The sequence below is a fragment of the Typha angustifolia genome, chromosome 7, assembly GCF_048772165.1.
Source record: "Typha angustifolia cultivar Huaian chromosome 7, ASM4877216v1, whole genome shotgun sequence".
NCBI lineage: Eukaryota > Viridiplantae > Streptophyta > Magnoliopsida > Poales > Typhaceae > Typha > Typha angustifolia.
In genome coordinates this window covers 6,609,626-6,637,458 of record NC_133245.1, presented here as the reverse complement: position 1 = coordinate 6,637,458, position 27,833 = coordinate 6,609,626, and the positions used below count along the sequence as shown (strand labels likewise).

At 37.1% G+C, this 27,833-nt stretch overlaps 1 protein-coding gene across 1 annotated transcript; it reads left to right on the top strand.

Annotated features, from left to right (window-relative positions):
• Positions 1-950: 950 nt before the first annotated feature.
• LOC140763424 (uncharacterized) lies at positions 951-20,201 on the top strand. Its single transcript, XM_073101616.1, has 8 exons — positions 951-1,206; positions 1,733-1,858; positions 2,281-2,379; positions 10,790-10,932; positions 12,819-12,927; positions 17,281-17,388; positions 19,524-19,664; positions 19,732-20,201. The coding sequence occupies exons 1-8, from the start codon at positions 1,135-1,137 to the stop codon at positions 20,080-20,082; spliced, it is 1,149 nt and encodes a 382-aa protein (XP_072957717.1). The 5' UTR covers positions 951-1,134; the 3' UTR covers positions 20,083-20,201.
• The last annotated feature ends 7,632 nt before the right edge of the window (positions 20,202-27,833 follow it).

Genomic DNA, 27,833 nt, shown 5'->3' with positions numbered 1-27,833 from the left:
TTTAATTAAATAAGATATTTATTTTTATCAATACGTAAATATACCATACCTAAGTACATTCGTACCTAGACATCGAGATCCGAAGCCTGTCGAGATTAGTACCCATCTCCAAATAAGCTAGACACAGGGACATTCGAATAAAAGACATGTGAGGTTATTTTTAGCTTTGAGTTTAGTAAAAGTCAAAATTTTATTTAAACATCTCATTATTTTCCTTATTTTCATCTAAACTCCTTTTTCTTTTCCTTTCATAATAAAACCCATCTTTTCTCGTTGTAAAAAAATCCTAATCAAGTTATATTTAACCCAACATAATATTACAGAATGACATCTAGTACTATACAGTATAAGATATAATTTTAATAAATAATATTTAAATTATGAAATATGACTATTATAATATTTAACTGTCTAAATAAACTTAATTTTCATATCACCTTTGTCACATCATTGTCATGTCAGGATGGATTCCTTTATCCCCTTTCACCTCTTTCCATTGGCCACCTCAACCCATTGGATGATCATATTAGGATAGTTTTATGTTCATTGTTCTAAGGGTACTATAGTAATTTAATGATCACAGGCTAGTTGAAATCTAAAAAAGTTCAAGTTTTGCAAGAAAATCCACCAGGCTCCTCCGACGTGCACCGCCAGCTGTAGGGCGTTAAACCCGCGGATTAGTCGGTCCTATCGCTTTCCCGAATTCACGTTAATGCATGATCGCGCACATTCCATGATCATAATCGCGCTATCTTTAATCCTTAATTCTGTGGGCCCCTTCGCCACCTCGTCCCAGTTGACTGACAGGTGCGGGGTCGGTCGGACCTCTCCCACGCTAGCAAAACAGAGCTTCCGGTCGTGTCCAGGTTGGTTTGTAGCACGAATTATTTAAGTCTAGCTTTCGTGACAGCTAAGCTCAAACTCTTCTTATCTCTGTTTGTTTCCATTTACCCAAAATACACCCCCCCTCCCCCTTCAACCCAAAGTCGTCTTCCCACTCTGCCCCTCCTCGAATAGATTTAGCAATCATTGATCTCTCCTGGATTCCTCTCTCTCCGTTCCTTTGATCGTCGAGTGGAGAGAGAGAGAGAGAGAGAGAGAGAGAGAGAGAGAGAGAGAGAGAGAGAGAGAGAGATGAAGGGCGTCTCCTCGGCGCCGGGAGATTTCGTCCACTTCAAGTCCCTCGTTCCCCTCCACCAGATCCCGGTACCAGATCTCTCCCTGTGTCTTCTTTCTACCCTGAGCTTTTGTGAAACTTAGCAACAAATCCAATTGGAGGATCCAATTACGGATCTTATTTGATATACCACCTATGATTTCAGTTATCTAATTGAGTTCTTTAATGTTGTTTATGTTTCGTCATTTATTAATTCTTGCTGCTATGAGATTGGAAGTGAAGCATATATTAATCTTCTGTAAAGTTATTATGTTTCTCTATTTTACAGACCTGCTTTTATGTTTAGATTACTCTTTACCCTGTTGCCTAATTATGCGTCGGTAGAAGTTTCACATCATTTTCTAGATAGTAGACTTCTGGTTGATTTTTGATTGTTTATATTCCTAAATTATTTTAGGGCATTATCATTTTTGTAGTGTGGTTTAGAGTTTAGTGACGGTTTTGATCTGAGGATATCCTGGTCTGCAGGATCAACCTTGTTAAGAAAATTGATATGCTGGAGTAGTATATGTTGGTATAGGCGTATTTTTCTAAGATGCAATGCATTATTTGCAGATTGGGTCTAAGCATTGGAGGTACTATGATTTCGGTCCCAAGGCTGTCCCTCCACTTGTTTGCATTCCTGGAATTGCAGGAACAGCTGATGTATACTACAAGCAGATCATGTCCTTGTCGATGAAGGTACTTTAGAGAGAATACAATATTCACTTTATTTTTAATCCATTTCATCATTTGTTGGTAATTTGGTATGCTGCATCCTTGTAAAACTATTGATAATACACTTAACTAAATTGGGGAAACTGGATAATTGTTTGGCAGATGTTTCAGGAACATGTAGTGTGATGTAACATGCTTATGAAATAGAAAGCAGAATGTCGTAACTTGTAAGAATTGCAAGATATACAATTGATCTTCAAATTTGTTTTTGTATCAATCTTTTCTTCACCAACTGGATCTTTAGCATGCTTGGTCTGCTACACATGTATATTTCAATAATCCTCGTTTTCTTCATGGGATGTTGTTAAAGCATTATTATTTACTTATTTTGTTTCTATTACCAATTTGAAGAAATGAGTAATGTATAACCATGAATTCTTTTTCAGGGTTACCGAGTGATTTCTGTTGATATACCTCGTGTTTGGAATCACCATGAGTGGATTCATGCATTTGAGAAATTCTTGGACACCATGAATATTCATCATGTAAGGAATCAAACTTATTTTAATTTTGTTTCTTCTTAGGATTCAATTATTGACTATTTTGTTTTTGCTAGATGTCTCATGATGTATTTAGTGCTTCTTCTTCCTTATTTAAAGTTGTTGAGTTATTTTTTGACAAAGTAGTTTAGATGTTGCTACTATGTATTGTTGTATTTGATCTCTATATTTTTTTTATCTATAGTAGCTATTCTCTTTGCATGCATCAGAAGATGGACATTTTTTTAAAATATAAATAGGACTATAGCATCAATTATTTTTTGTCTTTGATCGGAAGGGAGATCATTAACTATAAGGAATGTAATAATTTTCTAGGAAAACTTAGAGAAGTAGTCTCATCACTCTGATTCAAGCCATTTTTCACTCTTGAGATGTATCATATGTGATATTCTGGAGTTAGCTATCATTATGAGCAAGCCATTTGTCAGTTATAGGAGCCATGTCATTCTAGTATTGTGCCACATCCTTATCAGTCCATACTTTATATGTATTTGAGTCCATTTGCAACTGAACTTGGTAAGGACACCACTATACGTCATGCTCACTCTCATAGGCCCAAGAGAGTTGCACTTGTAACTCTCTGGCTTAACGAGGATTTTGGCTAGCTTTATAGAACTATTTTTATCATTTTTGCTTATTAGGGTATCATAGTTAGTTTGGTCTTTTATTTTGCTTTGCCTATATAAGGCTTGTAGTCCTTTATTTTTTAATGAATGAATATTTTGAGAGTTTTGATATACGGAGTGTTCTATTGGTGGATTCCAACACTCCATTTGGCGGATTTCTTGGGTTTAGTTAATTTTGCTATGTTTCTTCTCAAATCTGCGATCAAGGAGTTTGTCTTACATCAACTTTGGTATCAAAGCTAAAAATTCCAATTTATGGATTCTGCACCTCTTGGACTCTATGCCCCACCGCATCTATTTTTCGCTTGAGCAATCACCCTACTACGCAACAGACATGGTGAGTTTCGAAACCGAGTTGCATGTGGAGACCACCATTAATGAGGGACAAAAAGAATCCATCATTAGCACGAAATCTCCACATGAAGCTCAAAAATTATCAAAAGTAAGTTGTGTTATTCAATAGATTAACCTCTCTTCTCATTGTAGATCAAGAAAAAAAAGGAAGAATAAAGACTCTCTGTTAAAAAAAAATTCCAAATTCAAAGGATTTAGTACTATCATCTCATCGACTCATCAATCTGCTTGCCTGAAGAAAGGAGATTTCCATTGGGGCAAGTTGCTAAGTAAAGCTTTTGAGAAATCAAGAGAAGGATGATAGCAGCGCCTGTAATGCGTTTTTCTAATTTTTCTAAAATCTTTGAGGTGAAATGTGATGCCTCGTGAATTGGGATTAACAGTGTTCTTAGCATGGAATGCCATCCTATTTTAGCGAGAAAATTAATGAGGCTAAACAAAAGTATTCCACATATGGTAAGAAATTTTGTGGTTATTTAAGTTTTGCGCAATTGACGTCATTACTTACTCCCACTTGAATTTATCCTTTATTTAAACCATGAAGCTCTTCGATTCTTGAATTCTTAGAAGAAACTCAATACGAGATATGCTCGTTGGATTGAGTTCTTATAGGTGTACACTTTTGTACTCAACATAGAGCTGGGGTTGAGAATAAAGCAGCTGATGCGTTTAGCTGACAGGTTAGTCTTCTATTTTGAGTTAGCATCAAAGTCACTAAATTTAAAAATAATAAAGGAATCTTGTTCTGACTTTAGAGAAATTGTTCTCACATTGGTAAGTGACTCGAATGTAGTTTTGGATAATTATTCACTCTAGGATGGTTACTTGTTTAAAACTAACAAGCTTTTTGCTCCCGTATATCTAGACGTGACTTAATAGTTTGAGAGATCCCTATCAATGGTCTATTTGGCCATTTTGGACATGATTAGACTATCAAATAAGTTGAGCGTCAATTCTGCTAGCCAAGTCTTAAGCGTGATATAGCAAAATTAGTTCATTAATGCCAGACATGTCAACTGGCAAAATATCAAAAGAACACTAGGCTTTATACTCAGTTACCTGTGCCTAATCAACTATGGCAAGACGTGAGTATAGATTTTGTCCTTTAATTACTATGCACATTTGGAAAACATGATCTGATCTTTGTGGTCGTGGATCGCTTCTCTAAGATAGCTTATTTCATTCCTTGTGTCAAGACCTTTGATACGTCACATGTGGAAAAGTTGTATTTTACCCATATAGTCAAGTTATATGGTCTTGCAATAACTATTGTATTTGACTTCGAAGTTTGCTTTATGAGCTACTTTTGAAAAAATTTATAGCACATGGTTGACACAAAATTAAAGTTCTCCATAGCCTATCATCCCCAAACCGATGGTCAAATCGAGATGATCAATCGTAGTCTTGAAATTTTTTTGCATTGTCTCGTTGGTAATCATAAAAAAAACTGAGATGCCATTCTTTCTATAGCCCAATTTACATATAATAATTTCATCAATAGGTTTATAAGTATGAGCCCATTTGAGGTCTTTATGGTTTTAAAAACGCAAACCTTTAGATCTTTTGTCCATGTCATTTCATGCTAGAGTCTCTGAGTTTGCCGAAGCATTTATACATCATGTTCATTCATTGCATCAGGAGATCAACAAGTGAATTGAGACAAGTAATCTTCAGTATAAAATATATACTGATTTACACAAGCGTGTCGATTTAATATAGGAGATCATGTTATGATTCATGTTAGACCCAAACGATTCCCTTTAGGAGTTGTTCATAAGTTGCATGATCGTAGTACAAGACCTTTCCAAGTTCTAAAACGGATAGAGACTAATGCTTATGTCATCAATATTCTCTCTGATTACAACATTAGTTTAACTTTTAATATCAAAGATTTAGTGGCTTACATACTACCTACAAATATTTCCACTGGACCATATGCTACACCTGTTACCTACAGAAGGAGTTCACTGCTTTCTAGTTTGCTGGTAAGGTTGGTCAGAGTTTGATTGTACATGGATCACTTGTGAGGAGTTACAGCAATTTGATCCTAACATCTTAGAGTTCTATTAGAGCCGCCCACACCCTCACTCGACTGGGTTGAGTTTTTTTTCACTCGGAGAGAGTTGATGTAGACACTACTATACCTGTGGTTCTCTAGCTTAACAAGGATTCTGACTAGCCTTATAGGGCTATTTTTGTTATTTTTGCTTATTAATGTATCATGGTTAGTTTGGTCTTTTGCTTTGCTTTGCCTATATAAAAGCTTGTAGTCCTCTTTTTTCAATAAATATATATTTTGGGAGTTTTGATATACCAGGTGTTCTATTAGTAGATTCCAACACTCCGGTCGGTGGATTCCCCGGATTTAGTTACTTTTGCTATGTTTTCTTGCATCAAAACTTTAGCTCAGTAACTATAGAACTTGACAAGATGGTGAAGCCAGACAAGGGTCTTTTGCCTATATATAGTTCGTATGGATTTCCCTCCTAGTCAGAAAAAGGTGATAGGAAGAACCATTAAGGTGAATGGCATCTTGCTAAGGTTATGAAGCAACGACTGACAGCATTCAGCTCATTCTCCATACTGAGTTCAAACTATTAGAGATTCTAGAAAGAAATGCTTCAGCTTTTGAGAAGTGCCAAGCTTCAATTCCAGTGGAAGGAAAGACCTTTATTAGCTATAAAGGATGATCATTAACACATCAGATTTCTTTTTTATTGTGAAATTGCTTCTAATAGAAAGATACCAATTTACTAAATCATCAACTTTAACTGAACGCTTGGTAAAAATTATTATTTTGTGTATAACCACCTCTTATTCTCATGCACAACTTTGATTTTTAGAACAGATAAGATGAATAGCAATGTTGGGAGAAAAAGGATGATCACCATTTTGTGTGCAAAATCCTAATATCTCTGAGTAACAAAATGCAATGATCTTAAAATTTGAAATATGGAAGTTATGGAACACTCGAATCACCATCAAGATCTCCCTTTAATCCAAATAACCAACCCAACCCTCATCGGTCTGGTTTGTAACACTCGAATTTAGTTTTTTTTTTGAGAATTTAAGAATCGAAGAGCTTCGTTGTGAAAATAAAAAACAAATTCATACGAGAGTAAGTAATGGCATGCTTGGCACTCATGTTGGATGCACCGACGTCACTCTTGTTCTCATTGTTGTTCATGACTCATCTCAATAGTCTCAAGGCGGGCATTGAAGTCATTCAATCTAGTCGTAATATTTTTAATAAACCCTTGTAAAAATCTACGAAAATTTTCATAGCATTGGGTTCCATAATAGATTGAGATGGAATGCTCAAGACTATCTTACTACTATGAAGGTTCATGCAATGCGTCTTCACTAGTGAGGGAACAAATGCAGAAAATGAATAATGAAATAAACCAAGAGATCACAACGAATAATAAGAGAGAAATAGATAAAATAATCTATAACCACTTATGAAGTTTTTAATAAAAGTCAGTCAGATTTAGCAAAAAGTTGTAAACCAGTATTACATGCTCCTGAGATAAAGATGGTGACTTTAGATATGTCAAGATTTTTCCTCTAGCCTAGTTAGTTCTACAATTAATATTAATTATTTTAATTTGAGTAAACAATATAAGTAGGTAGGCACTAGTAGGCTCAAGCGTTTGTGTTAATGAAACAGATGTAGGGTTATAATCCACACTAAAAGAAAGACAATTGCTATTTAGAGATTGACAAATAACACTAAAGAAATAAAGGATATTGATACAATCTCCCTTTAAAAAGGGTTGATCCGACGTGCAACTAGTTTTGGATAGGAATTTATACGGAGTTTTCAAGATATTTTCTAATGGATCTAGTTGTTGGTTCGTCGCGAAATTTTGATATGTTGTAACCCTGGGAGAAAGCTTTCCAACGAATCTAATTTCACTTGAATTGGATGCCTAGATTGAGAGATATCGTCAAAACAGTGTACGAAGGTCGGAAGGTTTGAATTGATGAATTCACATCTGAGCGGAAATTGAGATCCATGGGTAGAGGCACAGACTCTTAGATAGAATATGGTGGTGGTTGACTAGCGATGATGGGGTGACACCAATAGGGTTGATCATGGTGGAAGGTTACGGATGGTGGATGTGAATAAGAAGGTGTAGGAATAGTAGAAGAAAAGGGAGAAGTGGGCCTCTCCTAAGGGTCTATGGTAGTATGCTGGTCGACGGGGTTAGAGGCGGTGTAGCCGTGGTAGAAGGAAAGAAGAGAGAAGAGGAGAATATTTGGGGAATAACTCAATTCATTCCATAACTAAAATAAAGTTGCCTTCCATATATTTAGAGGCTAATCTAATAAGCAAAACAAACAAAAAAATAACCCTAAATATAATGCATTCTTTGTATTTGCAAATGTATGTAGGCATTTGAACGAAAAAACATTATGGTAGTGGAGCAGCGGTACAGGTGACAACTATGCCAGCATTTCAACAGCGGCAGCAACGGCACAGATGGCAACGGTAGTGGCTGCGGCAGCAGTAGTGGCAGACAGCAGTGAAGGAAGCAACAGTGGCGGCGGCAGCGGTAGGTGGTAGTGGAGGAAGTTGTAGTGGTGGTAGTAGTGATGACTGTATCTGTTGCTAATACCACAAGGTGTGATGGGGCTGAGGAAGACAGTGGCGCAGGCTACAAAGTAGGGAGCAAATGGCGGTGACGACGCAAGTGATGGAGGTTGACAAAGGCCGCAGGGAGTGGCGATGAGGCGCTGAAGTCGACGGTGGAGGGTCGCTGGGTGTGATGGGGCCAACAAAGACGATGGACTATGGTAGGCTTCGTGTTGGAGGTGGGGTGGTGCGGCGGAGCGGCGAACATGGCGGTTGCGGCAATATCGATGTTGGAGGTGACAGTGGCAACGAAAAAGGTGATGGTGCCGTTCACAATAGTGGAGGCTGATGAACGGCAATTGTCGAGGTGGTGGTGCCATCGATTTGATAAGGATCCTAGCGAGTCAACATCGGCAAAGAGCTCGACGGAGCGATGTTGAGGTGAGGTTATGGTGGTGAAGGTGATGGTAGCAAGTAGAGGGACGCCGTTGAAAGGTGAAAGAAGTGTGGGAAAGGGAGGCGGCGTCAACAGGATAAGGCTAGAGAAGAAGATTGGGGTGGGATTGGCTGGGAGAAGGATTGATAGGGAAGGGTTACGTGAGGGTTTGGGTTATTGGATTGAGTTAGGTTTTGGTTTAAATGATGATGGAGGGGTTTAGGCTAGTGGTCTTAGTTGGTTAGTGGGCTTTGGGCTTTGGAATGATGAATTTGGTGTTGGTTAAGGATTTGGGTTTAAAAGGGTTTGGTTGAATTGATGGGTTTGGTGTTGGTTAATGGATTTGGATTTAAAAAGGTCTGGTTGAGTTGATGGGTTAATGGGTTTAAGCTTTGGGTTTGATTTGGAGGGAAAATGTGTATTTCAAAATTTGAAAAAAAAAGGTAATTAAAATTTTGAAAGATTTAGAAAGTTAGGATAAGAAAGATACTAACCCCAAAATTAAGGAAACTAATTGAGGTAAATAAGAAAAACAAATATCTCCTAAATTTGAAATTCGTAATTTTGAAGTTTCGAAATTCAATGCTCAAAGATAAAAAGGAAACGATAAATTGAATTAAAAATTTTGATTTTCTTTTTTCTTTATCTACAACAGGATGAGAAGATGAGTTATTGAATAAAACTTACTTTTGATGATTTTCTAACTTCACGTGGAGATTTAGTAATGGTAATGGTTTCTTTTGCCCTTTATTAATGGTGATCTCCTCGTGCAACTCGGATCTGAAACTAAATGTTGACAGGCGACGAATTTCGTAGTGCTCCGGTGTTCGTGGAGCGATTGATCTAAGAAAAAATGTGGCACAGTGTGGAATCTAGGAGGTGAAGCATCCATAAAATGAGAATCGAATTGGCTCTGATACCAAAACTGATGTAGGGCAAACTCCTCTATTGTAAATTGAGAAGAACATGTAAGAAAAGTTATCAAATCCGAAGAATCCACCAATCGGGGTATTACAATTCATCGATGTTGATATCCACCAACAAACACTCAATATGTGAAAATTCTCGAAATATTTATTAACCAAGAAAAAGAGGATTATAAGCCTTTATATAGGAAAAGTAAAGCAAAATACAAAAATAGCTTGAAAAACAAAAAGACCAAAATAGCCCCATAAGGCTAGTGAAAACCCTCGTTGAGACGAAAATAGCCTATAAGGTTACTTAGTGTTTATTGCTTGAGCCTTGATCTTGCTCAATTTGTTATAGGACTTCTAAATCATGTTAATGAACGCTCAATGATCCATACTTGTATGCTGCATCTGTACACTTTTTTTAACTAATTAATCTGTGAGAAATATCGATCTTTCATCAATTCCTTGGATCTATGTTTGCATCTTAGCTGGTAGGTTTAAATTAGTTGTTTATGTTATGGTTGAAGATCTATTATTGACAATATATACATGACAACCAATTAAGTATAATCAAGGATTGTCATGCCAAAGATAGGAGGCTTGCAGACCTTGGCTCGGCATGGTATGCATCACTGGCATATGTCATGCCAAGTCGGTGTATTTTTGGCACACTTAATAATCTTACATTTAAAAACAAACAATCTTTAAACCTCTCTGTGGGGCTTAAAATAGGTTTTTAGGGCTAATATAAAGTCTTCCAGCATTAGATATTAGTGTAACATATGCAATTAAATTTTAATCTCATCATTCTTCCTAATTTTCTTTGGGAAAACTGAATTCTTTTTATTTCTAAATTTGAATGATAATCTATATAGATCGATCACCACAATGAAAAGAGGTATCAAAAGGGATGAAGAAGATGTTAAATTAGCTTGCTTATAAATAAAATATGCTTAACTCCTTGTGGAATGCATTGCTATGGGTGGTCATAAGGGAGTATTGAGATACTCTCCTCATATCGGTACCAATAATTCACTAGGAAGGCATGTATCGACCAGTGCCGACTGTGCTGATGGGAACGACATCCATGAGTAGGATAAAACATGCCATAAAATTTGAGGTATACGGGATGTAGAAACTTGTTTTACTGGACAAACAGTCCTGAATTAACGATCCTCTTTTGATGCCTTTCAATTATGCATGTGATAAGTAGAACAGTTGAAAGTTGAAACTATAGTTTCCAAGTTCAAACAGATAGCAATCTCAAATGAAAATGGGCGATTTGATGGAAACTCGCCTCCGAGGAAAAGGTAGCATGACATGATACACATTGTTGCACCATCATTTAGTTAATTATTAAATAAATGATGTGACACTTTCTTTGTGTGTGTGTCTGGTTTTTCACTATTTTTTCAAACTCAGGTCCTCATCTTTCTTGGTGTGTATGATATCAAATAAAAACTCAACTAACCCCTATTTCTATAAGTAGGTACATATCTATGGAACATCTCTTGGAGGATTTCTTGCACAGATATTTGCTCAACACCGTCCACGGCGGGTAAAATCATTGGTCCTGTCAAACTCGTTTTTAGAGACTCACAAGTTTGCAACTGCCATGCCGTGGTCACCAATGTATGCATTCTCATCTTGCATTATAAAAAATGCTGTTCTGTAACTGCACTATACAAGTTAATATACTATACTTATCTTATGTTACCACATTAGTGTCTTATCTGTAAATCTGCTGGCAGCACAAGATTCTAATATCTGTCTTATGGCCTGTCATCCCTTTAATTTCTAGTTTTGCAAACCTGTAATTTCCAATTTTTTCTGAACATTTGGTCGTTTTCCTTCCAAAGTCTGATTTCATGCTTGATGTATGGCGGTTCAAATTTAATCATTTGGTGAATCTTCTAATCTATGCATTTTCAAATAGCATCATCCTTTTATATAATTTCTGTTTATTGACTATGAGCAATTTGCGACAAGAATCTATTCATTTATCATACAATATGCCTTAGTTCAAAAACAGTTTTTGTCTGTGAAAAGCATCTGGCATTTCATGTTAAATTTTTCATTACTTGGACAAGGGAGAAAATTAATTAAAATTTATCTTAGATCACCTTCTCCCATTAGGCAGATATAGGAGTATTATATTGCTTATGCAACTTAATTACTGGAAGCAACATTATGAGAAACATCAGATGTTACCAATGAGAATGTTACATCAGCTGACAGCATTCTTAAGTTAGTGGGATTTTATCCCATCTCCTAATTCTTGCCTCACCTAACTGTATCAAAAGATAACTCCTCTATTCAGAATTATAAACCATCTTGGGCTTTATAATTGCTTCTATTTGCTTCCTTCTCTTCGATTCTCTTTCCCAAGTCAAATAAACCAATCTAGAACATGAAACCCAGTGACTTGGTAGCTTTGAAGATACAAATTTTAATCACCGCTGCTAGTTAAAATACTCTTTTCTTCTTTATCCTTTTCCTTTCAAAGGGAGATTTTGATGAAATCTGAAGGTACAAGCTACTCTTGCAATCTGTCTTTGCACCATGCAATCATCTGATCCCTCCTTTCCAGTCAATCTGTGTTGGTAACCCTTCAACTTCTTTCTCAACTTTTTTCAGAATAAACATCTATTGCTTTAATCAAAATATTATTTTACTGTTCTTTACCTGTTAGCCTTTCAAGACTACTGCCTTAGATCAGATCTCTGTTTGACTTTGGTGTTGAGTTGATTTAAGTCTTTTGTGGAGATTCTTAGGCTGAAATTAATTCAGCTTTGAGAAAGAGCAATTACTTAAGTTTCAGTTCACATCTCGATGTCAGCAGATCCTACCATTACCAAAATAAGGGTAATCAAGGTAGTTTTGGCTAATCTATGAGATCCAATCAGGTTTTATTAATTTTTAACTACTTGACTCATCCAAAGGATCAAGTATGAGAATATATAATTACAGTTGCTGTATGACAATTACAGCATCGGCTCATGTACTTGATTGCTCAAATATGTCTACTTTCATTCATGGTAGTCTAGAAAGGCAAAACAATCATCGCGTCAAAATGACTCTTGAGTGCAAACTTGGATTTCTTTCTATGCGTATGTTGACACCATGCATATTCCAATTTTGAATGATGTATTGTCCTAGAGACATGTTAGGAATTCTAGGCACATCTGATACTCTGATGTAAATCAATCACAATGGGAAGACGGTATTTGTCAAAGCATAGGCTGCAGTGTGTCACCTAGAAATAGCTTTGGGTTAGTCTCTCATTTTATATATCCGATGGAAGTTTGAAATTTCCATCCAAGGTGGATTATATTCATTAATACTAGCTGCTGTCCCTTCTTTTTAGTTTTCCTTTTTAAGATTTTTTTTTCTTGCATTATGTTTGTTATATCCTGAGAAATAGAAGCCACCATATTTGGATTCTAATATTTCTCTTTTCCTTAGATCTTGATATTTTCAAGCCTTTCAATCCGACAATTATTTTTTTGATGTCGCAGCGTTAGTTGGACCCCTTCTTTTTTGCTGAAGCGATACATCTTAACAGGAATCCGTGATGGTCCACATGAACCATTCATTGCGGACTCTGTGGACTTTGTTGTTGGCCAGGTGCACATAACAATATATTGCTATATTCTCACGCTTTAAAGATCATTCTAGGATTATGTAAAATGTCTTCTATATGCTAACTCTCCAGGTGTTTCTGCATTATGTGAGCTTTGATTTCTATAGTTGATATTTTTTATCAGCTATGTTGGGTAAAATACTTTCTAGGGATTTTTTTTCCATTTCACAATGTACTAATTAAGGTATACACCTTCCCTTTCATTATTTTTATTCAGCCTCTGCAATTTTTAATACATCACCAAAAACACCCTACTCGGTGTTTTTTTGCAAATACAATGATATGCAATTGTTTCTCTGGGTGTTTCTGGTGATATAGTGAAAATTTGTGGGGTTGAATTAAAATATTGAAATCACAGGGTTTAATTCTTAATAAACTCCAAAAGCAAGGTATGTAATGGAGATTCCTTTTAACCATAAGGCATGGATGCACGGAGAACTATTGAATATTGCCTTATTGACTAGGGGTTTATACTTTGTACTTCTGTTCTTGCTTCTGACTTTTTGAGTAACATGAGAGTAAGATGAAACTCACAAAATAATTGGGGATCTAGTTTTGCTTCAGGAAAAGGCATGTAGAGAGAAGATAGTCTTGACAAACTTATTTCTTCTATATTTTGTTCCATGTCCACTTCCTTGATTTTCATATAATTGAAATAGACACCCTAATGCAAGTCTATATTGCCAACTATGTTAATCCCATAATAAGTGAAGTTCTACAAGTGTCACGTGCTAATATATCGAACATTAATAGTTAAATACCTTTCACCTTTAATCAAATATGAATGGCGTGATTATAAATTCATTATCTTCCTTACTTTTACTGCTTGTTAGACAACCAAGAAATTCTTGGTGTTAGTGGATAGTCAGTTTGCGTCAGCATTTAATCTTCATATTAGAATCCTATACATGCTATTTATGTTCTTCAAACAGTTGGGAAATTTCTATAAAATCTTTATTATCAGCATCTTACCAGATGTAGACGTCATGAATATTAGCTATTAATCTGACTGGAATATCTTTTGGTATGTAAAGGAGAATCATTAATAGATATCAGCTAAGGAAGATATCCCATGCAGATGGAAAGAAGCCAAGAACTAAAGATGCTATTGGATTTCATCAAGATTCATGGTATTCTTGGACTAAGGACTGTATTTCTAGTCATCAAAACAATGAGAGCTTCTTGTTGTTTGAACTCGGCTTTTACTTTGTACTATAATCTATAGAACATCTGTACTATAATCTATATGTTGGGGTTTTCGGCATGTCAATTTTTAATTTTTAGTTTGAATATAAATATTATCTAACACATAATATGATTGGATACATTCATTAAAATTAATATTAATGATTGAACATTCTATAATATAATTGAATACTCTATAATATAATTGAACACAATAATATTCAACACACAATATAAATTTATTATAGCCAAGGTTCATCGAATCAGGATCAGCTAGGATCGACCGATTTTGATCAAACCGGGTTAGATCTATTATGGATCTAGTCCGAGTCCAACTCGGGGACATCAATTATTAATGTCCCCAAGCTCTTTCCCTTTCTCTTTACTCTTTTTTTCATTCTCTTTCACTTATTTCTCCTTTTCTTCTCACTCTTATTTTCTAATGGAGAGATTTAGCTCCAACAAATTTTGACGATGCAAATCTTACTCCAACAAACTATGGTTCATTAAATATTTATTATTTGAAACAATCACATAATCCATATGCTAGTTATTATCCTTTTCTATATCCTCAGACACAAGATTCATATATTGATTTATCATCCTCAGAGACAACAAGATCTATTTGATATGAATGATATGACGTAATTACTTTTTAGAGCACCAGATCACTGGAATTTACGAGAGCCAACTTGGTATTCATCAAAGTTTTGACTTTTGAGTAAGTTAGTACTTCTATTTAATTTTTAGGGCTCATATATGAACAATTATTATTTTCTTATTTTTTTGTCATGTTTTCTAAATTTTTAGAAATTTTTCTACATTTTTAAATAATATTTAAAGTTTTACGTAATTTACAAAAATCCGATCTGATCTAGGCGATCGATATGGCTGATCTAGCCGATCTCGATCCCCATCCCGATTTTTCAAACCTTGAATGTAGTTTAATATTTAAAATTAATATTTAGTTAAACGTAGAATAACGAGGAAGATCAAAGACTTTATTTGCCAGCGTAAGAATAACACAAAAATGTTGCATTAAATATTGTCGATAATTTTCAAAACGTATCCACTAATAATTTTGCTTGTTATAACATCTCACATAGTCTTCATACAACTGAAAATTTTGCAATTATCTTATAATAAGATATGGATAGTGAATATGCACAGGAATGACTAGCACCGGCATAGGCATACTATAAGCATATGCAACTTGTGGATATAGAGTACAATAAGAATGTTGTGACTCTAGTGTTTGTGATTGATATAATGGTAATAATGATAAACTCATACTATCATGTGGGTGCACCTCTCCTGATATTCTACTATCAACAGACTTAAGTCCTTCCCTCATCTGGTTGTAATTATGTTGAGTTTGACATGGTCCTTTTCCTTTCTTCTGTCTTTAATAAATTCTTCTCGTACTTGTTTAGGTCTAACTCTATGATCTTAATCTTGGGTGGCATATGCAAAGTTTTCTTCCTACTGTAAAAATAATACATCTCTAAGAAGTTTGTGTAGCAAGAATGCATGTCTTATCTCTATCATCACCATCAGATTGGGTCTCGTCAATATCACCATCATTATCATCATTAATTTTATCTAAATCTTCTAAGAAATCAATTGATCGTGAAGATGATCTAACTCGATTAGTAATCTGTCGTGAAGATCCAACTTGACTAGTAATTAATTGATAATGATTGATAGAAATAAGAATTTTTTTAAAAAAAAATAGGTTCCACTTGTCATATCATGTTTGTTAAGAAAATAACAAATTAATTTGATAATGATTGATGGAAATAAAAAAAAAATTAAAAAAGTACTCCACATAGGCACAATGCCCGGTTTTTGCTTGGCCCTCTTTCTGGTGAGGCTAAGTCTTTAGTAACGCAGATACAAGAGTTTCTTCTCTATTTGGTGTTGAAATTTGCTTATCAAGATACATCAAGTGGCGGCAGGGAAAATGGCTTGCTTGGGAAGATAACACATCAAGTTTATATCTTTATTAGTAGATAATTATTTGCTGACTTGCTTACTTGGCTGGCTAGTGGAGTCAAATTAAGCCCATACTCTTGCTTAGATCTCCTGTTCAACCCATACTCCTGCTTGAGTTTTAATTTTTGTTTTCTCTGTTTCTTATATATATATGATTATATTAATATTCATACACAAAATATATATGTATATAGTTAGAGACTACTAATTTTGTAGATATAGGATATGTATCCGTGAAGTATTTATCTGATATAGTATCTGATACATATATGACTGGAGTTTCCTGTGGCTTTGTGGATCCCGGAATATAAAAAGAAAACTCAAGCAACACAAGATATATTTATAGTGTAATTCTTGTTATAAAATAATTAATAGTGAATTTTTTGGATGTACATTGCTTTCTCTGACTTTTCTATAGTCAACCTATCAAAAGAACCCCATGTCGTAGATTAAAAATGAGGATCTGGGTGTAAATTTTATACATGTTGTAAGGTGTGTACTTCTGCTTCACCTCGTCTTGCTTGATACTAAAATGGGTATGTGTGGCCATAGGTAGGCAACTTATATGAATATTATATGGTCCAGTCACATAAAATGAGCTACAGGGATGCTGCTTGTATATATCACTCCAGTGTTAATTTTGATGTATCTGTGCATTCGGTACAAGAATTAAGTAATATACCGGAAAATGCCCATATAAATAGTTATAGAAGGGAGATTATGGTGGTATGAACGATATCGCTGGAAGTACTAGCTTTATCGAGATAGAAGTTGGAAAGCATTATAGTAAGTCATGTTGTAGATTTGTAGCCCTAGCATGTTTGTTCGAGTTTGGATGTAAATTTGAAAATAGTTAGTAACTTAGTACCATGGATTGAAATGACGGGCCACCAATCCGTATCCCGAAATGGATAGGCCGATATGACCGATCCCGAGCAAATCATCCAAAAAGGAAGATCAATATGACTGATACATATTATTTTTTCAAGGACCCAATCCCGATCTGAAAACTAATACTTAGAACCTTTTTGCAATTAGTTGAATTAGTTGTAATGGCAGTTGTGTACTTTCTTTCTTCCCCCTCTTAAAGAGCACTTTAATTTACACAAATGGCAGTTATTATCTCCATGATGACAACTGGATCTATTAAATTTCAGGTTGAAACATTGTCAAGGGATGACCTTTCTTCAAGGTTAACTTTAAATGCAAGTGTGGCATCAGTTGGTCCCCTCCTACTCTCAGATTCTTTCATCACTATTATGGATGTATGTCACCAATATTTCATTTTGCAATAGATCTTCTAAGCTATGTTTTACTTTATTGTATATCTATATACATGTATATGCAATGCATGTGTTTGTTAGTGTGGCTGTTCTTTTTGTTTGCAGCACATATAGGGGCATAACCTAGCAATTCTTTTCCGTGGCTTGAAATTTAAGTGTACAAATTTTAAGTGCAAATTAAAATCCTGCAAGATATAAAAGTTGACGTGATGGCAATGTCAAATTACCAAATTAGAAAGGCTGGGATTTTGATTTGGTCAGAAGCTAGTTTGAAATATTTTTGTAATCTTATATTGTGAAAACTAGTATATCTTTTTCACTAAACGTTATGATTTAGCTAAAAGTATACTGAAACATATGAATTAGCTTTAAGCATCAACTGATAGATCAGTAAATTTTGCACTCTTTAATTTCTACTTTTCTTGAATATTTTGATATTACTTTTGTTTTAGCTTTGATATAAGTATGGATATATTATAAAGATCTCGTATAGTACACCATATTGTGCAAAAGTAAAAGATCTCATGATATAAGTATAGCTATATCCTTCCTTCTCTTCTATGTCCTAACCAATGTTCTAATAGGAGGTTGCAGTATGCAGACAGTCAAGGAGCTTGTTAGTGCATATCATATGCAGACGCATGTGTGGTTGCACATGCACTTGATATTTACAAGCTGTTAAAATATATGCAAAGCAACTTTGTAGTTAAAAGATAGTGAGGATCTTGAAGAGGAAGGCAGAAGATAGGCCCATCTCTATGCCTTTGTAGTCCCTACGCTGTTCCTTATGGGGTAAACCTGCATAGGACCTGCATATGTGCTACAACAAATACTAGACATACTGAAGAAGTCTGCCTGTGAGGGCATGGATTGCTTCTTGGGACAGTTCTTTTAGCTGAAGACCTTTATATGATATTCTTAAAATGAACTTTCTTTGGCCAAGGCTGCGTAACTTGAAGTCCTGAACTAAAACTAAAAAGCTAATAACAAGTCGGCGACCACAATGTCAAGAACAACTTATCGTCCCCAAATGACTTAGATCCATGCTGTCTAATTTAAGGCTATTCTAAATGAAGTGATATGATGTATTTCTTATTGCTTCATGCCTTAATCGAATGTCAGTTTTGGTCTTTCCCCCCCTTCAAGGTACACTTCTACTTCTAGAAAGTCACTCCCCTACGTTTATTATCATGCCATGTTCTTTGAAATTTGAACACGTTGAAATCATCTCAGTTGAGTCACACTTAATCTATCTTCTATAGGTTCTATGTCTACTATTATACTCTATTATAGGAAGTGAAATCTACACTCAAGCCATAAAAAACCTGAAACCAAAATACCTACAAAAGATCAAGCATTAAATAAATAAATGTATATATATATATGTTCAATAGGTCTATGTATACATGTAAGTACTATGAGTGACTGTTTGTATTTCTTATTAATTCATCTAATCTAGTGACGATGGCAAATATGTTTCAGTATACCAAGTATTCCATTATAATAGGAATAACATATATGATCCGGTGCATTAGTATATATATGCATATATTAATGCTTGTAACCTTATATGTATATGCATCTATGTAAAGAATATATTATATTAATTATATATATATATATACACACACACACAATGAAGATAATCTCTTCATATTAGTTCAATGAATGTGATAAATTCATATGGGTTTGGGGATGCTAGAGTACATGGGCCTCCAAAAAAAATGTAACTTTTGAATATGATCATTTCTTTAGTGGAATGCAGTAATCAGGATGTATTATGTTAAATGAATCTTCATAAAACATTTCTTTCAAGAGAAAGAAGGGCTAGAAGAAATTCTTTATTTCAAATATTCAAATGATTTTGAGAACATTATGTTTATTAGATTAAAAAAAGAATATGTTATGTGACTGCAGATGCAGATCTATCATGCTTTACGGTTCAGAATGTTCTGGACTTAGCATAAGTCATTTTTCAATGAAAAGAAGAAAAAAAGAAAAGAAAAGGAGGCATAGATGTTTATTTTGGTTCTCCGTTCTCTGCAAAAAAAATTGTCAAAATCTTGATGTCTACAAGCATTTTATTTTAGGTGAATTTTACATCTCTACTCTTGCAGACAAACGACTATTCTGCTGTTCCTCAACAATTGAAAGATCAATTAAGTGAAAGATATCCTGGAGCAAGGCGAGCAGTCCTGAAAACTGGAGGTGATTTCCCATTTCTTTCACGTCCAGATGAGGTTAACTTATACCTTCAGGTACTCTAAGCTTTTCTTATTTGGATTTCTTCTTTCTTGCTTTCAACTAATCACAAAAGATAAGCAGCTTCATCTGAGACGAGTAGGAGTGGAAGCAAAGCCAGACCTAGTACAAGGTTTCTCAAAAGGTGGCAGTGCTGGGAGTTCTAATGATGAGAAGAAAGATCAGGACCGGTTTGAGAATCCTCCAGGTTCTGGAGATCACGAAGACCCTGGCCCTCATAATAGGGGTCATCAGGCCCAATCTTTGGGATCTGAGACTAATGATTCGGATGATCAGATATTGTCGCTTGCGATGGTTGATGCCGTTAACCTTGAGATCATCACCTCTAGCATGTGGTTAACATGTTTCCTCTTGATATTGCAATACTATATAGCTTCCTTGTATATTACGCAGAAGGCATTGTTAGCTATTTGAAATCCTGTAGAATTTTAGGGACATGCTTTTGTGCAAATGCTCTTGTATCATTAGCTCTCATGAAACCATTGATGTTATTTTGTCAGCTGGTTTGAAATGAAAATTCTTTCCACTACCAATGGTCTGAAGAATAGGTGTTGATCGTTCTCTCTTTCTACACTACTAATATGCAAGTTTGCATGCAGAATTGCAAAATGATTCGTATTGTTTGATCTTCACTCTTCTATCTCATTAATGATTTGAGATGAATAATGGAATTGGCGAACTAGTTGGAGACGAAGAAGGGGTGTACTTTTATTTTCTGAGTTGTCTAGTACCAGGCATCGAAGTAGTATATTGGCATGAGGAGAGATTTTATGTGGGTTTATTTGCTTTTCGTAGCAGAAGATTTTAATACGTTTCTGATGGAAATTGCGGTTTGGGGGTGTCATGATGTTTCCTAATATCTAGAGCATTGTGAGTGAAGAAAGCTGGCCTTTGATTGAAAGTTAGCTAGTAATTTCCACCGAATTTCCATGACCGTGTGCTTTTGATTGATGTTTAATTGTGTTATATAATATTTTAATTGATGGTTGTTGGATTTCATTTAGTCTGTCTTTTAAAATAATGTTAAACACTTATTTCTTCTTAGGGTCTTTTTTTAATTAGTATGATTGGGCTTTTGAAAATCGAATGCATATATATCTGTTAGTCCTAGTGTTGATAGTTTACTTTTTGATTTTGATGATAATAAATAAATAAATTAGCTATATTATTTTGATTATACTAAATAAGTTAAATAGTAATTATCAAATGAGAAGTTTTCTTTCTCTTTAGTGTAAAAGCAAACTTAATTCTGGCCATGTATTATATTTCGGAAATAAATTTTTTAAATCTTATATAATATCAATGTGATTTTATTTTAATTTAAGAAGACTCATTTATCTACATTTTTTTATATAATATAATTTTTAATTATCAGGTTTTAGTTTTTAAACTTATGTCATAATTTGGATATTATAAAACTGTATTTCTGCAATAGATTCTTTACACATGTCTGGTTTTATGTTTACACCTTTATGTATAGTAATGTGATAAATATGATATTCTATGTGTGAAAAGTACACTTGATTATAACTTTTATAATTAAATATATTTATAATTGAGAAGTTACCTATGCACAATAAGGCCTATACATTTACTTTCTTTATAGCACTGAACTCTATAGCTAGGGCTGTCAAGCTAGATGAATGCCTTGGGCTTGGCTCAGCTCAGGCTCGGTTCGGCTAAAGCTCGAGTCTGGCTCAGCTTGGTTAGAGCTCGCTCAGGCTCGTCTCGTTTACACCCCTATCTATAGCTATAAATTCCCTCATGACATTCGTAGAGCAACTGACTTGATTAACATGTGAAAATGCTACCCGGAAAGTACTCTAGGAAGTATGAGGTTTCTACGAGTATCTTTAATATTTTCATGCGAAAATGCTACAACTTGATTGACATGATTAACCCACTCTTCCCGACTGAGGTTTCTACTAGTATCTTTAATATTTTCATCAGTGCAACATCGCTAGATAGCTAGATAAAATAATCTAGACAACTTGCATTGAGTGACAAGTTCACCTACAAATCTGCTCATGCGGTCCTAGAAGAAGGGGATTAGGGTACTTCATCTTCAAGTCCAGATGTGAAAAAGTTATGGATGGTCCTAGAAGAAGGGGATTAGGGTACTTCATCTTCAAGCCCAGATGTGAAAAGGTTATGGATGGTCATCTGGAAGGGCAGTGATGTTATGCCTAGGATAAGAACTTTTGTGTGGTGCTTTGTGGTAGGAGCTCTCCTAGTCCATGTAACTCTTAGCCGCAAGGTCCCTCAAGTCAACAATGTGAGCTCCCTATGTAATTCCCACGCTGAAACAGTGGAATATCTAGTTTTCCACTACAACTTTGATACAATTAGTTAGGGTCTTTTCTTACTGCATTAGTTATTTATTTTCATTAAAATAAAATTCCTATAGATCGTGTTCGAACGTAGGAAGGGTCATGTTCGAACGTAAGAGGGGTCGTGTTCGAACGCAAGAGGGGTCGCATGCGAACGCCCTTGCGAACGCCTGCATCAGATTCTCAAATACAGAGGATGCAAAAAGTGTGTTCGAACGCGGTCAAGCGCATTCGAACACTGCATTCGAATGTCTGCATCGCGTTCGCACATATAGAGAACGTCTTTTGTGCGTTCGAACGTGATCCGGCGCGTTTGAACGCGATTGACAGGATTGCACTAAGATTAGGGTTAATTATTGTTATTAGGGCTTTTGGCTAGTCTCTATAAAGGTGTGGATGGTAGCCAAATTTATTATGCTATTGGATTATTGATTTCTTACCTCCTATCTTCTCTCTAATCTCTCTCCCTCCTCCCTCTTCACCAATCTATCACCTCAACCGTTGGCAAGGTCTCTCCTAACTTCTAATCTCCCTTGACTGTCGAGTCCTCCCTTTTCTTTGGGATCTCGACCACTTCTTCCCCTTCCTCTATATCCCTTAATGACTTCCACCATCCACCTTCATCTCCATACCCATCCATAACCTTAACATCCACTCCACCCGTCACCACCACCAATACCAGTGTTATTTCGTGTTTTCATCCCAGTTTCAGTTCGAATCTGCGAAGGGAGTAAATACAAAAAATTGTAGATCAGAGAGTTACGAATCTAATCCACTTAGTTTCATAATTTTCAGACTATCGAAGAATATTTGGTGAATATTTTCCCACGGTTGCGCGGACTGATTCCTATAATAATCTAGATTTTGAAAGAATCATTCCGTAGTCGATCTCTTGATACCGTAACATATCAATTTGGTATCAGAGCCAGGCGAAACTCAGACCTCCATTAATGGTGGAAACAAGGAAGATGACATCAACAAAGAGACCAATGGAGACCACACCGACAAGGGAAGACTCAACCTACGATAACCCTAACCATGAGGCCAATTCCTTTGGAGCGACTATGGCAGGACCGAGTCAACCAACGTCTATGGGAGTGAATATGGGCTTGGCGGATGAACTTAGGGGTATGTTCCAAACATTGCTGCATAGAGTTGACGCAATGCAAAAGGATCACAATGATTTAAAGGAATATGTCATGAACCGATCGGCTTTGTCATATCATCAACGACGATCGGTGCCTCAAGAAGGACCAACGGTGGGACCACACCAAACCGATACCCGACAGGTCCAAGTGCGACATGTTAGTGTCAATGATCATCTTTAACCTATGTCTACACATCATCCCCCACCTCCGTTACAAAACCCAAGACCGGCGGTGGTGGAACCCGAGAGGCGTGCGGCACCGATGCGCTTCGTCAATGAGGCGGATTGGCACTTTGAGGATGAGGTTGATCCCTTTGGAGATGGTGATGGACGTGCGCGAGGATTTAGAGAAGGAGATCAACATGCACAAATGTTCAGACTTGAACCAAGAATCTTTCGCGACCTCGACAATGCTATTCGGGGGAGAACCGCACGCTTGGACTTTCCAAAATTCCAAGGCGGTGATCCAATGGATTGGGTGTTTCAAGTTGAACAATACTTTGATTGTAAAAGGATAGCATAGGACGCAAAGGTCCAAATGGCAAGCTTTCACCTCCAAGGAACGGCATTATATTAGTATAGATCGGTTATTCATGATGTTGGATTTACCGGAGGGCTGACTTTTGTAAGAGGATTACACGCAGATTTGGGACAGCGGCATATGAAGATTTTGCTGCCACATTAAGTAAGATGGTTTAGAGGACGACCGTATTGGTGTACCAAGTAGAATTTGAAAGAGTTAGTAATCGTTGTGAGCCACCTTAGTCCGAACCGATATTGATGAGCACATTTATTTCAGGGCTGCGAGAGGAGATACAAGTGGATGTTCATGCTCTTTGTCCTACCACTCTTGAGGAGGTCTTTGAGAAGGCCATGAGGATGGAGTAAAAACATAAAGCTCTCAAGATGGCAGCAAAAATAAGTTGGGGCAACCGAGATGGGTGGTTTGCACCTAGAACGCTGGCTAGAAATTCTACGGGTTCAAAAATAGCGATTGTGAGTACTAGACCGCAACCACCTTTGAGACCTTCTTCCGATGTTAGAGGAGATACAAGACCTCCCCGTTCGAACTCTCACATCTGCCCAGATGGAGGAGCGAAGAGCGAAGGGTCTTTGCTTTTGATGCGATGAACGTTTCACCCCCGGTCATCAGTGTTCCAAACCAATCGGGAGTGTGATGCTCATCGACGGTCTTGAGGAGGATGATGAGGTTGTTGATGATGGTGAGTGCCCAGAGGAGGTCCATGAGGAGGCCGTTGAGGAGAGTGCAGAGGAAGATATCCAAGCTAAAATATCGATGCATGCATATTTAAATACTTCCGCATCGAGGACGTTACGGGTAGACAGACTCGTTAGAAAGCATTGTGTGCACATCCTCATCGATTTTGAAAGTACACACAACTTTCTAGACGAGAGGTTAGGAGGAGATTGGGTTTGGATGTTAAACCGACCACAGGGTTTGACGTTGCTATTGGAGACGGCACGAAGCTTAAGGTAGAGAGCTTGTGTTGCTGGGTCGGTATTCGGGTGCAAGGACATGACATCATTGTGGACTTATATCCGTTGGCACTACGAGGAGCGGACATTGTCCTTGGCACTCAGTGGTTACAAAGCTTGGAACCCGTCACTTTTGATTTCCAAATCATGTGGATGAAATTTAAGCAAGAAAATAAAGATGTGCGGCTTGATGGCGTTTGATCTCCATCGATTCATGCACTGCAGCCGATGGTGGGGCTGCCATGTGCGAGTGATTTGGCCTATCTTCTACAATTAGGACTAGCAGAAGATGCGCCTCAAATGAGTCTGGATACTACCATCGAGTTATCTAATTTATTAGACAAATTTGCTGGACTGTTAGAGGAACCAAAGGAGTTGCACCGGCGAGCATGAGGCCATATCGGTATCCACATGTGCAAAAGGAAGTTATCTCCAAGATGGTAACCGAGATGTTGGAGCAAGGCTTCATTCAACCAAGTCATAACTCATACTTTTCACTCGTGCTATTGGCGTGAAAAAAGGACGAGACATGGTGTTTTTGTGTTGACTATCGGGCACTAAACACTATTGCCATCAAGGACCGGTATCCCATTCTGGTTATAGAGGAGTGCTGGACGAGCTTGCAGGGGCAACTATATTCAGCAAGCTTGACTTGAGGGCCGGGTATCATCAAATTAGAGTTCACCCGACGGATGTGCAGAAGACTGCATTTCAGACTTTAGACGGACATTACGAGTTCCGAGTGAAGCCTTTTGGTCTCACCAATGCTCCAGCTACCTTTCAAGGCCTCATTAATGATATATTTCGGCCTTTATTGCGAAGGTATGTCTTGGTATTTTTTGACGATATTTTGGTGTATAGCAGGATTGAATTGGAGCATTGGCGCCTTTTGGAGGATGTGCTGAATTTGTTGAAGCAAAACCAATTAAAGATCAAGAAGTCCAAGTGCCTATGGGGAGTACCACAAGTGGAGTATTTAGGCCACATGATCTCAGCAAAAGGTGTAGCGGCAGATCCTCAAAAGGTAGCATGCATGACCGCTTGGCCTATTCTTATTACCACTACTGGATTGAGAGGATTTTTGGGGCTGACTGGATATTATCGCTGCTTCATCGCCGAATGAAACCACTACAGCCTTTGAAAAACTAAAAATAGCAATGAAGACGGTGCCCGTTTTAGCGCTACCAAACTTCACCAAAGAGTTCATTATGGAATGTGATGCATCGGGAGTTGGCATAGGAGCTGTATTAATACAAGGAGAACATCCCACAGCCTTTCTTAGTAAGGCTTTATCATAAAAATATCAGTAATTATCGACTTACAAGAGAGATGTTGGTAATTTTGCATGCGGTGACAATGTGGAGGTATTATTTGATCAGTAGACGATTTATTATACAAACCGATCAAAGGAGCCTTCCATACTTTATGGGACAGCGTATACACACTCCGGCACAGCAGAGATGGGTCACAAATTTGCTGGGGTATGATTATGAAATCTAATACAAAAGGGGAACAGAAAATAGAGCGGCGGATGCACTATCGCACCAACTCGATACCGCCGAGCTTGCAGCCTATTCTTCTCCTACCTTTTTCTTCATTGACGAGCTAAGGTATGCTTGTACATGTGACCCAAATATTTTGGGATTGTTGCAGGAGGTGTTGGATGTTCCGGAGCGCGATTCAGACTTGGAGAACTAAGGCGGTTTGCTGCTGGACCGCGGATACATTCGGGTGCTCGCAAATGATGGATTGCGGCAGAAATTATTAGAGCATTTCTACAAACTCCAAAGGCTGGTCATGAGGATGTCTTGAGGATTTATAGGAGGATATCTCAGAGTTGCACGTGGCCAGGATTGAGACGGGATGTGAGGAGTTTTATCCGTGTTTGTGAAGTCTGTCAAAGGGCTAAGGCAACCATATTGAAACCGGTCGGATTACTACAGCCTTTACCTATACCGGATTGTGTTTGGAAAGATATTTCTATGGATTTCATAGAGGGTCTTCCGTTGGTAATTGGTTATTTCGTTATCTTTGTGGTGGTTGACAGACTGATCAAGTATGCGCACTTTTCAGCATTGTCACATCTATTTTCAGTCAAGTCAGTGGCTAAAATTTGTGAGGGATGTTGCTCGGTTTGGCATGCCGCGTACGTTTGTCTCGGATCGTGATTGTGTATTTATGAGTGACTTTTGGATGGAGTTTTATAGATTGCAAGGGACTCGATTGAACTTCAGTTTAGCCTACCATCCACAGACGGACGGCCAAACCGAGGTGGTCAATAAGCATTGAGCAGTACTTGAGGTGCTTTGTTGGAGAGAAGCCGAGATGATGGTTGGAGTTCTTACCATGGGCAGAGTGGTCTTACAACACCGCCTACCATAGCAGCATTGGCATGACTCCATTTGAGGTGGTGTATGGACGCACAGTTCTGACATTCTGCGTTTATGATCTAGTGGCATCTGCAAATTGGACAGAGGTGGACTTAGCCTTGATAGATAGAGACGTCACATTGAGGAGGTTGCATGCCCATCTTAAACTTGCTCAACACCGCATGAAGCAAGTTTATGATCGTGGCCATAGGAAGCAGGAGTTCGACATCGGTAGTTAGGTGTTTGTGAGGGTGCAATCGTATCGACAGGTGATTTTACGTCCGATGCATAACCAAAAGTTAGCGCATCGCTACTTTGATCTGTTTCCGGTATTAGAGCGTATCGATCCGATTGCATATCGTTTGGAGCTGCGAGAGGGGTCGAGAGTGCATCCTATCTTCCATGTTTCATTGTTGAAGGAGCGGATTGGAGATCATGATGTTGTTGAATCAATTCTACAAGAGCCATTAGAGGATATAGAGATCGTAGAGCCAGTTCGCGTACTTGTTAGGCGCCAACGATGACATGGTACCATATTAGAGATGGAGATTCTAGTCGAGTGGCTTGACAAACCATCCGATGAGGCAACATGAGAGTTGGAGACTGACATTTTGGAGCATTTCCCCAACTTTTCACCTTAAGGGCAAGGTGGGGAAAGCGTGGTGGGCTGATACAATTAGTTAAGGTCTTTTCTTACTGCATTAGTTATTTATTTTCATTAAAATAAAATTCATGCAGGTCGCGTCCGAATGCAAAAGGGGTTGCGTTCGAACGCCATTGTGAATGCCTGCATCAGGTTCGCAAATATAGAGGACGCGAAAA

Bases quoted from the DNA above. Each gene is read 5' to 3' on its own strand.
- LOC140763424 (XM_073101616.1), top strand. From the start codon at position 1,135: ATGAAGGGCGTCTCCTCGGCGCCGGGAGATTTCGTCCACTTCAAGTCC. The intron at 1,207-1,732 runs GTACCAGATCTC...CATTATTTGCAG, and splicing joins TTCCCCTCCACCAGATCCCG to ATTGGGTCTAAGCATTGGAG. The intron at 19,665-19,731 runs GTACTCTAAGCT...AAAGATAAGCAG, and splicing joins AGGTTAACTTATACCTTCAG to CTTCATCTGAGACGAGTAGG.